The 11,292-nt window shown below is 40.8% G+C and overlaps 1 protein-coding gene across 4 annotated transcripts in view; it reads right to left on the minus strand.

Moving 5' to 3' along the window:
- Nucleotides 1–2,948: 2,948 nt before the first annotated feature.
- LOC119266441 (pentatricopeptide repeat-containing protein MRL1, chloroplastic-like) overlaps nt 2,949–11,292 on the minus strand; it is a 19,298-nt gene continuing 10,954 nt past the window's right edge. The window contains exons 7-19 of one of the 4 annotated variants that reach the window (XM_037547780.1): nt 10,668–10,796; nt 10,153–10,344; nt 9,892–10,056; nt 9,655–9,795; nt 9,355–9,454; nt 8,763–8,871; nt 8,597–8,688; nt 8,337–8,427; nt 6,954–7,185; nt 6,782–6,874; nt 4,263–4,311; nt 3,594–3,687; nt 2,949–3,368 (exon numbers count right to left, since the gene is read on the minus strand). In XM_037547780.1, the coding sequence (XP_037403677.1) occupies nt 3,140–3,368; nt 3,594–3,687; nt 4,263–4,311; nt 6,782–6,874; nt 6,954–7,185; nt 8,337–8,427; nt 8,597–8,688; nt 8,763–8,871; nt 9,355–9,454; nt 9,655–9,795; nt 9,892–10,056; nt 10,153–10,344; nt 10,668–10,796 (1,716 nt within the window). In that variant the 3' untranslated portion in view covers nt 2,949–3,139. Of the gene's footprint in view, nt 3,369–3,593; nt 3,688–4,262; nt 4,312–6,781; nt 6,875–6,953; nt 7,186–8,336; nt 8,428–8,596; nt 8,689–8,762; nt 8,872–9,354; nt 9,455–9,654; nt 9,796–9,891; nt 10,057–10,152; nt 10,345–10,667; nt 10,797–11,292 lie in introns of those variants that run through there. The other 3 variants (XM_037547781.1, XM_037547782.1, XR_005132027.1) reach the window with 3 other exon arrangements.

The raw sequence follows: 11,292 nt of genomic DNA on the forward strand, positions 1-11,292 counted from the left end.
GATACCATGGCTTTTAGGGTGCCGCGACGTCGAGAAACCCTAAATGGTGAAAACTTAGCTTTTAGGGTGCCTCGGCGTCGACAAACCCTAAATGATAAAACCTTAGCTTTTAGGGTGCCTCGGCGTCGATAAACCCTAAATGATGAAAACTTAGCTTTTAGGGTGCCTCGGCGTCGACAAACCCTAAATGATGAGACCATGATAATTCCTCACAAACCAACCCCTAAATAACACTTAAATACCACTGCAAACTGATCTTAATTAAAAGATTCAACAAACAGCATACAAACCAAGGTTCAGTGCTACAAAACTAGAGTTCAACACCGTCAAAGTTAACACATTTAAAGCTTTAGTCCAAAGCTATTACAAAAGATAAATGACCCACATGGTCAGACAACAACTCAACTTAGTCTTCATCACAAATAAACTTAATCTGGTGAAGATTCCTCTTGTTACTATCACCTGCTGTCTTGAGCTCAACAACGCAGGAAGCAAGAGTACTCTTCTCCATGGTCAACTTCTCCTTCTCTTTTATCAGCTCAGCAATGCAACTATCCACCTGACCCTTCTCTTTCTTTAGGTCATCCTTCTCTTTCTTTAGGTCAGCATAACAAATCTCCAAAGTCCTCTTATCAGAGCTCATCTTTTCCTTCTCTTTAAGATGATTGAACTTCAATTCCTAATGACAGTAGATTGAGCTACATGAATTAATTTTAACTATTCATGAGCAGCCTTCCATTTTTTGATCTCAACATCCTTTGCCATGCTGCTTTCCACACTGAATGTAATGTTCTCAGCATCATTCATCTGATTTACCTCAGGCAGGTTATCCTATGAATCCAGGAGGTTGTTCACATCTTCAACAAGCTTCTCATATGTCTCCTGCAACTCTTTTTTCTGTTGTGTGAGATTGTGTACAGTACATGAATGCTCCAGGCATGCCATCCTATTGTTATGCTGGCTATCCTCATACATAAGCCACAGCTTGTGAAGAGCATTCTGCAGATGATCTGGCCACTCCTCATCTACCCACTGCACTAATCCACAATTATTAGCACCCTGCAACAGAAAAATTCAGTTCAGTATATGCAATGAAGTTCCAGATTCAGTTATATGTTACAGATTTAGTTAAGTATATAACACACATCATCATTCTTATATGTTACAGATTCAGTTAATGTACCATATGCAATGAAGTTACAGACTAAATTAGTTACAGAAAAATTCAGTTCAGTTAATCCATCAAATTCAGTTAAGTTAATCCATCAAATTCAGTTAAGTTAATCTACCATATTCAATTAAGTTACCCGATTCAGTTAAGTTAATCTAGCAGCTTCGGTTGATGAAGAGTTATTATGAACCCTACAACTTTGAACAGTAGCTCTGAACCCTAGAACCATGAACAGTAACTATGAACCCTAGAACATGAACAGTAACTATGAACCCTAGATGAATTGGAATGCTGTAAAGCTACAACTTCATACTTACTTCAGTGGCACATGCAATGAACCTCCTCCCAGTGCTTATCCCCTCAAATGCAACACATTTCCTCCCTGGATTCCCATGCTCACACATCACCATCAAGTCATTAGCAGCACCCTCGAACAACAATTGTAGCTGGGATCTGGGCAATCCAACACAAACTTGTTCAAATCGAGCAGAACTAGTAGAACCAGCACCCTCGAACAACAATTGTAGCTGGGATCTGGGCAATCCAACACAAACTTGTTCAAATCGAGCAGAACTAGTAGAACCCTAGAACACAAATGAGTGGCGGCCAGACAAACAGAGAACCAGAGAAGGAACTGACCTTGAGAGGGGAGTCGGGAGTGGAGATGTACTACGCGGCGGAGCCCTCAGTGCTCTCGCTCTCGCTCCAGGACACCATGGCGGCCGGCGGCGACTGGAGAGGAAGAGGAGCAGGAGGGAGCGAGTGAGCATGAGAGAACACAACGCGAGGTCGATCTGATAGGGCGCAGTCGGTCTGTCCGACACGAGCCGACCGCGTTCTCTTAAGCGAACGACGCCGTTTGCGCGACCGTTAGGCCACGTCGAAAGATTTTGGGCCCCACCTGTCGGAAACGTCCTCAACCACGCCAAATCACCTGTTCGGTGCTATCTGCAAAATGTTTACTGAATCCGCGGTGCATTTTACAAAAAAAAGAAAATAGCGACCTGATGGTTTTCCGCAGATGAAACCTCAAATGTGGTGGTTTTCTGCTTTTCACTCCAAGGTTTGTCAGGCTCCGATCAAGGAGGAGCGATGACGGTGCCTTCAACTTGCTCCAGTGCTTAGTCATTGCTAGGTAGTCCTATGAAACTTGATGTCTTTCTTTTACTTCCGGTATTCTTTGTACTACGTTGACAGTACCTTGACAGTTGATAAGTAGACCGAAAGTTTTTCTCAAAAAAGGCGTGGGGGTCATGGCGCTTGATCATATTGGCCAATGTGTTGCGGCTTGTTCTGAGCACCTCGCTGCTGCATTGGAACCTGAATTGGCTGAAGCCCTTGCACTCCGCTGGGCAGTCTATTTGGCTCATGATGAAAAGATAAAATCGAACGTGGTCTTTGCTTCTGATTGGCTATCTCTTGTGCATCGGCTCAACTCCGTGACCCGGGATCACTCGTCTGCTGGTTCTGTTATTGCTGATATCGAGTTTGCAGCAAGGGATTTCTCTTCAGCGGCCTCCAAGCACGTTCGCCGACACCTTAATTTTCTGGCTCATGTACAAGTCTTGGATAAACTGAGTTACCTTAATTTTCTGGCTCATGTACAAGTCTTGGATAAACTGAGTTAGTCTTTGTATTTTTCATTCAGTTTTGCTAAACCACGTCTAGATGTGCCATAAGTATTACACATCTAAGTCCTATGTCATTGATCTTACATTGAGATCAGTGTGGATATTTTTTTTTCTTTTCCGCTTTATGCTTGATTCACTCACTTAGATATACAATAACTAAAGCACATCTAGATGTGCACTAAACACACCCTTTTTCATTATGCGCTCCAGACTGTATCCGGAAGACTACGTGTAGTAATTTTGTTCTTAATTAATAAAGTGTCAACGTTCTAAAAAAAAGAGTAATTGCCTTCTTGGCATACACAAAAATCGGGACACAGAAAAGGTAAGACCTGCACTATAGAGAAAGGCTTCTGATATCACGCTGCTGATCAGCAATCCCTTTCGCTAACCGCGAGGGCAGTGGAAGCAACTCAACTGGAGCTCCTGTGGAGGGTGCGCTTGTAAATTTTGGGTTAAACCACCTTCTTAATGTGAGGCCGTTGATCCTCATCCTCCCGTGGGACTCCTCGCCTTGATATTTAATTCCTAATCTTCTCAGCAGGGAGCCAACTGCTTGCCCGACTCTGTATGTCACAATCCAAATTAGTCTCTTCAGACTTATTGGACAAGTGCAAGGCACAAAAGAGAAATTCTATTTGACTCAGCAGATTATGATATTTGTAGATGTTGGCACAGTAGCTTTTCAAGCAAATGAAATAATCAGAGCTGAGACTAACTTAATAATTATTAAACGAAAATTTCTGATATAGTATAGGACAAGTATTCAAGAAATGAAATGTGATTTTCACCTTCCAGCAAGTTTAAGTGTTTTCTCCCTTTCATCAAGATCAACTTGTTTCTTTTCGGTGGGTAATAGAATTGTAACATTTGGTAACCTTGCACCTGCATGTCATAACGTGTAATTAGAACTAAGGGAGCAAGATGTGAATTACACTATAATTTTTTGAAGTCTTCTTCTATTTGCACATGGAAATCACACTACTATTTGGTAGTTGCTTGGAGGGTTCCTCCTAGAACTAGAAACTGGTGATTAATACTACCTCCGTCCCAAATTAGTTATCGCTGAAATGGATGTATCTAGACGTATTTCAGTGCTAGATACATCCGTTTGAGCGACAAGTAATTCCGGACGGGGGGAATACAAAGTTTATCAATAAGTTGCAAGTTCCTTATAATTCCCTAGATAGATTTGATTCAGCACAAGTCATCTAAGCCGCAGAAACTCGGAACCAGACAAAAAGATTGGGATAAATTGGACTATGTCAGAATAAATATCTTAGTTTACCAATAATGTTGTGTAAAACAGTTTCAGATTCTACATGTCTGCTTTGGCCGATTTAACAACAAATATTAGAAATATAATGTGTATTTATTATTCTACAGACGGTTCTACAACAAATTTATTGTAGACAAAGTAATAAACTATTTTAGGCATCAAGGAATACTTTCGGATTCACCTGCAGCTAGTCGATGCTTCAAAGACTTAAATGTCGATAGAAGAGAAACCTGACAAATGTGAAGTATAAGTATGTACTATATAGTAAGTATTATATAGGTAAAATATTTTGGGCACTTAGGTGCCTGGGCACCCAGAGCGCCAGACGTTGGATCAATCCATGATCCATCCAATTCATATTGGGTTGTTGGTTTCTATAACCCGTTAGCAAGCCTCTCCAGGCAACAATTGGCAACCTTCCAAATTATTGTTGCATGTGCATGCTTCAATAATGTCTAGGTGGCTCAATGACATGACACCAGCTGAGACCGCTCCCAGCTTCTTCGAGATGCTGCGGCACAAAAGCATCTCACTTCCCTGGGTGCTTCAGGGTATCCACTCAGGAGCATTTGCACGGCTCAGCAGGTTCACGAGTTTATCCATCTTTGGATGTTGACTCGGGAAGTCGGGACATACCCCTTTCACCTGAGGGTAAGGACATGGTCACGTGGCGGTGGACAGAGGATGACACATACTCCCTCCGTTCCGAATTACTTGTCTTGGATTTGTCTAGATACGAATGTATCTAGACTCATTTTAGTGCTAGATACCTCCGTATCTAGACAAATCTAAGACAAGTAATTTGGAACGGAGGGAGTACACGGCTAGCTCCGCATACGCCATCCAGTTTCAGGGCTCCTTTTCTCCGGTCCCAATATGTTTGGATGCCATCTTGAAGGCTGTCGGAGAATAAATGCAGGTTCTTTCTGTGGCTTCTCGCCAGGAGGCGAATTCTCTTCATGGGCAGGCTGTCGGAGAGGGGTTGGCTTAGTCAAGAAAACCACTGTGCCAAGAGCCTCCCCTCCCTCCCCCCTCTCTTTCTCACCATATACTCTCCCTCTCTAAAAGAATGCGCAGAGCTCCTACCATATACTCCCTCCGTTCCGAATTACTTGTCTTGGATTTGTCTAGATACGGATGTATCTAGACTCATTTTAGTGCTAGATATCTCTGTATCTAGACAAATCCAAGACAAGTAATTCAGAACGGAGGGAGTACTACCTCCATCTGGAATTAGATGACGCTTAAACGGATGTATCTAGACGTGCTAGATACATCCGTTTGACTGTCAACTAATTCCGGACGGAAGAAGTATAAAAAAAGGTTGTATTACATATCACAATAATCCACCGCTTGTCAATTGCGCCTTCGACAAGCGATATGCGGCCGGAAGAACATATTGCTTCGTTTCCATCGTCTACTTGCTGAGACGTAATATAATATGTAGAATGTATGAATATGAACTATGCATGATGCATTGGCTGACATCATGGCCATCTTTTTCCTGGCTATCTATAAGAATATTAACATATACTCCCTCTGTCCCAAAATTCTTGTCTTAGATTTGTCTAAATACAGATAGTCTGATACAGCAATTAAAAGTGCTGATATAGTTATATATACTCCTTACTAGCTTCAATTAGAAGTACATGTACTCCCTACTTAATATCACAATTCAAAGTATATATACTTCATAAGCGTACTGCTATACACCGTAGTACCTTTTATAAGAATAGTACTACCTCTATCCAGAGTTAGTTGTCGCTAAAATGGATGTATCTAGATGTATTTCAGTGCTAGATACATCCGTTTGAGTGACAAGTAATTTCCGGACAGAGGGAGTAGTATATATACTCCATATTGGTGAGCTACATGGAAACATCCATAGATCGATGATTGCTAACCCCCCTATGATGCATGTATGACATCACATATGCAGCACATACGTACTCCCTCCGTCCGAAAAAGCTTGTCCCTCAAATGAATGTATCTAGCATCAAGTTAGTGCTAGATACATACATTTGAGGGACAAGCTTGGGGCAAACTTTTTCGGACGGAGGGAGTATATATTTATATTTGTCATATAAACATACTCCATGCATATGACGTTATCCATAATGTTTGCAAAAATCTCCATCCCAGAAATATCTGTATATTCTACATACTCTAGTGCCTAGAAAAAAGGATTATACTATGCTTCCGAATCAACTATGTACGTACGACGCACTTAATATTTATGGTTGTTTCTACCACAAGCACTAAGTAGTAAGTATGTACACATAATCCCAGTGCTAAAATTATACACGCACACCACAGCTCAATATTTCAAAGGTTAGGTGTTGAATCGAACAGGTGTAACACTGGCCTAATAATATATAAAGGCACTCTGGGGTAGCCAAAGTAAACTAGACAAAACTAGTAAGCTAGACACAAGATCATGAAGGGGATGATCCGAGTGTCCATGGTAGGGGGACTGGATCGGCCGTGGTGGGATGGTCGAGATGCGTCTAATGGTTGTAGATTTAGCACATGGAAAGGAGCACTCATAGTCATGTCCTGGGGATGTAAAAATTAATTGTTGAACCTCGTTATCAAACATCGCTTCTCCGTCTACTTTCCGCAATGGCCTAATCGCATAAATTCAAACAAGAGTGCTAAAGTAGTTTTCATGAAAGTAACATGCAATAAGAAAAAAGAAACCTCGGCTGTGTAGATGTTTGACTTTCTTGCATCAATGACAATTTGACTATATTTTGTGGAAGTGCTTGCAACTGCTCCTAACAAGCCACCTTCCTGTGACAATAAATGCTGCTTTAATACCTAAAGAATACTGAAATGGAATCATGGTTTCATAGAAAGATAGCATCTCTACCTCCAATACTGAAAAAGCACGAATATCATATTCACCGAATCCTTCCAACAGTGAATTTGTATTGGGGTGATGTGGCATATCGCAACTTATTCCCATATTATCAATGAAAGTGGTTTTCAATGAACTGTCATGAGGAAACCTCAAACAACCCAGCACTTGAGATAAAACATCGCTTGAGGGTAGCAGACCAGCGGTGATTGCCTGACGGAAAACCATAATTGCTGAGGATGTCCTACAAAGGAATCAACAAATATAAGCTTCTGACAAAGAAAACTACAGAACTGATTATATATATGGTACCAGTAATAATTGAAGTTTATATCTATTGATTCCATATTAGAACCCAATTGTACTCCATAGCATGATGCCTCTTTCCTGATTGGATATGGATTCAAGCCGTAGATTGTCCTCTATGTTCCCTCCATACCATAGCACGCATAGGCCTAACCAGTAGTAGAACAGCAGTCCAGTGACTGAGACTCGGCGGCAACCCATATTTCTCCGTGTTCCTCTCCAGTATCTTGTCAGTGGAGCAGAACTCCATGCTCGCAAACAGTTGCCCACATGCGGGGAAATATCTAGGGTGATAGTACGAGGGGACAATATGGCTTGGATGCGAGCTGGAGGTTAGCTATGGGATAGAGCAGACAATGAGCAGTTTGCTGAGATCGGGGACCTAAAAGAATTCGATCGGGAGCACGAGTTGCAGGTGCAGAAAAAATACCTAGGGCGGTAATACCATGTTAGGAAATAAGCAACTTGTATTTCCAGGTGGCCTGATATATACACATGTACAGGTGTGGAATATATGCAGAAAACCCCGTATACAGCTGGATATTACACGGCAAATATATACAACTCTAACAAATATGAACGAGGCTTTGATAAAGATTAGGGTAAACAGTGTGCCCTTAGGACCCCACACCGCTTATTTATAATGTCAACCACCAAGATTACAAGTTTAGAACTGTACCAACTCAGACTCCTTCTAAACAACAAACCAGACACTTAATGGGCTCGGGTAATACTAATACCAGTAACCAATAATAACTTCTCAACACTTTACCTCATGGGTAAAGGTAGGAGATCAATATACTCAAACTAAAGCATGACTAACAAAATAATCTAAGATGTACCTTGCAATTCAGTTCACATTTAAAAAAAAACGCAGTCTTTCCTAGTAGTGGATTCCTATGGTAAAGCTTGCATCTATAAGATCTGAATGTATTGCTAAGTTGCAATTTTACGTGTATCTGTAAACATGAGCTATAGAATACTACTTAATAACAATGAATTGACTAAAGTTACAACATAAACTACATATTAACAAGAATCTTGGCATGCAAATTTATTTGAATTTATAGAGTCCAGCAATGCGTGTACCATTTATTGTCAATCTGTGGCTTCCCTTGGTTGAATCTGACAATGATGTTGCCAAGTGAAAGATCATAGGAAAACATTTGTAGACATAAACCTGAAGAAAAAGGTATTCCATTATGAACGATTGCCACCAAAAGGAAAAACAGTACACAGATGAAAAATAACTGCTAGCAGCAGTAGACACAAGAAAGGTAAAAACAGGTCAGTTCAGCACAAAATGAAAATTCCAGTTCTTCCATACAGTACCAACCAACAAAACTTACCAGTAAGACAACCGACAATGGTGGGATTGAGGCCAGTACCATCTACTTTTAGTTGCTCAAATAAATCAAGAGCTAGTTGTGCTTCACCATTTCTGCAGGTCAACTGTTAGTATCTCAAGAATATCATGAGAATAGTCTGAAACGACCAGTGCTTGCTATACTTTACCTTTCGCAAGCCACACATAAGACCGAATAGGTTATCTCATTTGGACGGACACGTAGTTCCTTCATCTCATTAAGGACCTCAGCAGCTTTTAAAACTTGATCGCCGTCACCTGCAATTTCATCATGTAGTTAATTAAAGCCTGAAATCATTGTTCTTTCCAAGTTCAAAGATAGGAGTAACAAAATAAGAAGTTGGAGGAAATGAAATACATGCGTGTTCAAGGAAAGAATTGCATGAAGAACCTATATTTGAAGTATAATACATTAGGTCCCTTAATTCGAAAATTAACTTGGCAGGTTTGCAAACTCATTGTGGAGTGCCACTAGCATGCCTAAATTTTCAAATTGAATCATTTAAGAAATTCTGATTCAGCTAAACTTGTGAATTGATCTTGTCACAGTTGACATATAACACTTAAATAAGATAGTGTATGTGACAGTTGACATATTTGGGACCATACCAAGTTCACATTCAAGTTTAGTGGTAACAAGCTGCTACAAGTGTAGGGTCATCTGGTGCAACTCTCTCTTTAAGAAAATAATAGGTAGTAAGTGAACAAATATTTTGCATTTCCTTCTAAGAGTACACATACAGAGGGAAGTAATTAAAGCATTCATCATCGGGACTGTTGGAATTAATTTGATAGCCTTTATCTCCTCAAATAGCTGCAGCGCCTTTTTCCAGTCCTTGGCCTGATACAATGGCGATCAGATCAGGATGAGCAAAAGAAAAACTCTGATAATAGAAATGGTTTCAGATCAAAAGTACATGGATGCAAGCTGAATACAGAGCTAAGTATGTAATGTGCAACTTCTAGGACTACTATAGACACAAAAGTCAAAATTCAATCCTTTAGGTAATTTTCCATCAAACAATCTGCCAAAGAACTTACATTGCAGCAAGCGCCCATACAGGAACTGTATGCCATGATTCCAACATGAAATCCCTTTGCTCTTACATCTTTGATTATTTCAAAAGCAGCATCAGCCCTCCTAGCGTGGCCGGCCACATCAACTAGAGCACTCAGAAACATCTGTAGTACATGGCATTAAGCAAAGAGAAAAGTCAAATAGGCTGTAGGGGGGGAGCACATTACATATCCCTTAATGTTTCCACTAAACATTAACACCTCATCAGGTTGAACTCCGATCTTGTTCATATCTTCATAGATCTTCAATGCAAACCCTAAATCGCCAGTCAAGCTACAGCTTCTCAGTGCAATTGTGTAAACTTCTGGAGTACCTTTTATACTGTACTCCTGAAGCATTTTGTAAACCTCACGAGCTCGATCAGCCTACACAACAGAATGGTTTCCAGAACTTGATTTTCAATATAGGAAGCATATTTTCTGCTTTGCATTTCTGAAAAGAAATTAGTCTGTAAAAAACACCTGGCCAGCCTGAATACATGTCTTCATGAGTGCTCCAACTGTGACATGATCAGGAAGAATTGGCTTGCATCCTTTCGATTCTGAGGATTCTGCTGTCATTTCTGATAAAACATCAAAAGCTCGAGCAACAGCTCCAGATTCACCACATGCACTGATCAAAGCGTTGAAGACAACTCGATCTGGCTTCACCTTCTACTGCAAGTACGACCGAGTAAGTTCATCAAGCATGAAGATGCTTGCAGAGGCTTATTAATTGAACAATTTCTTCACATCTACAGCACAACGACTCAAAAAAAAAAACATCTACAGCACAAGTGAAATGAAGCACATCTAGCATAAAAATTCCTGAGTGAGCCTAGCTCACTTGGCTAGGAGAGTGAACCCAGCAACCCAGGTTCAAGTCCTCACAGATGGGAGTTCGGGCTCTTATTATTTCAAAAAAAAACAACTGTATGGGCCTCCCTTACCACTTCCCTTTATGAAAACATAAAAAATCATGAGATAGAACAATTCACCTTTGAACTCATGATCCCGTAAGCACCAAATGCTTTTGCTACTTGCCCAGCTTTAGCACAGCCATCAATTAGTGCACCGTATGTGTTAACATTTGGCTCTATTCCAGCACTAACCATCTCATGGAAGACCTAAAATATAAGTGCAGAATAATGGATAACATGAGGTACAGTATCAAGATATAAATGGAACCCCCACATATGAATTTGTTTTTTGTTATGAGCGAAAACTGTAGGGGAGGCCCCGACAGTAAAATTTCATGAAAATAGAGAATATTTACTAGGATGTATACACGGCAAGAAAATAACGGCTCCCACCTCCCAGTGCTACATGCTACATTGAACAAGAGAGGCCAGAAGAAAAGCTTAAACCCGAGTGTAGAAGTGCATGCTCTAGCCAATGCAACCAAAAGACCGATCTGATGGAAGAGACTAGGCAGCACATTATACGTCAACACTCCCCCTCACGTGTGGCTCCCTCGGGCCTAAACATGGACCGAAAGTGGGCTGCAATTTAATTGCGTCAGCCGGGTCTTGAACTCAAGACCTCTTGGCTCTGATACCATGTTAGAAGGGAGAGAGGGATTTGATGGAATAGTTCATTGTATTGCTTGAGCCTCGTGGGCAT

The sequence above is a fragment of the Triticum dicoccoides genome, chromosome 1A (genome assembly GCF_002162155.2).
Source record: "Triticum dicoccoides isolate Atlit2015 ecotype Zavitan chromosome 1A, WEW_v2.0, whole genome shotgun sequence".
Taxonomy (NCBI): domain Eukaryota; kingdom Viridiplantae; phylum Streptophyta; class Magnoliopsida; order Poales; family Poaceae; genus Triticum; species Triticum dicoccoides.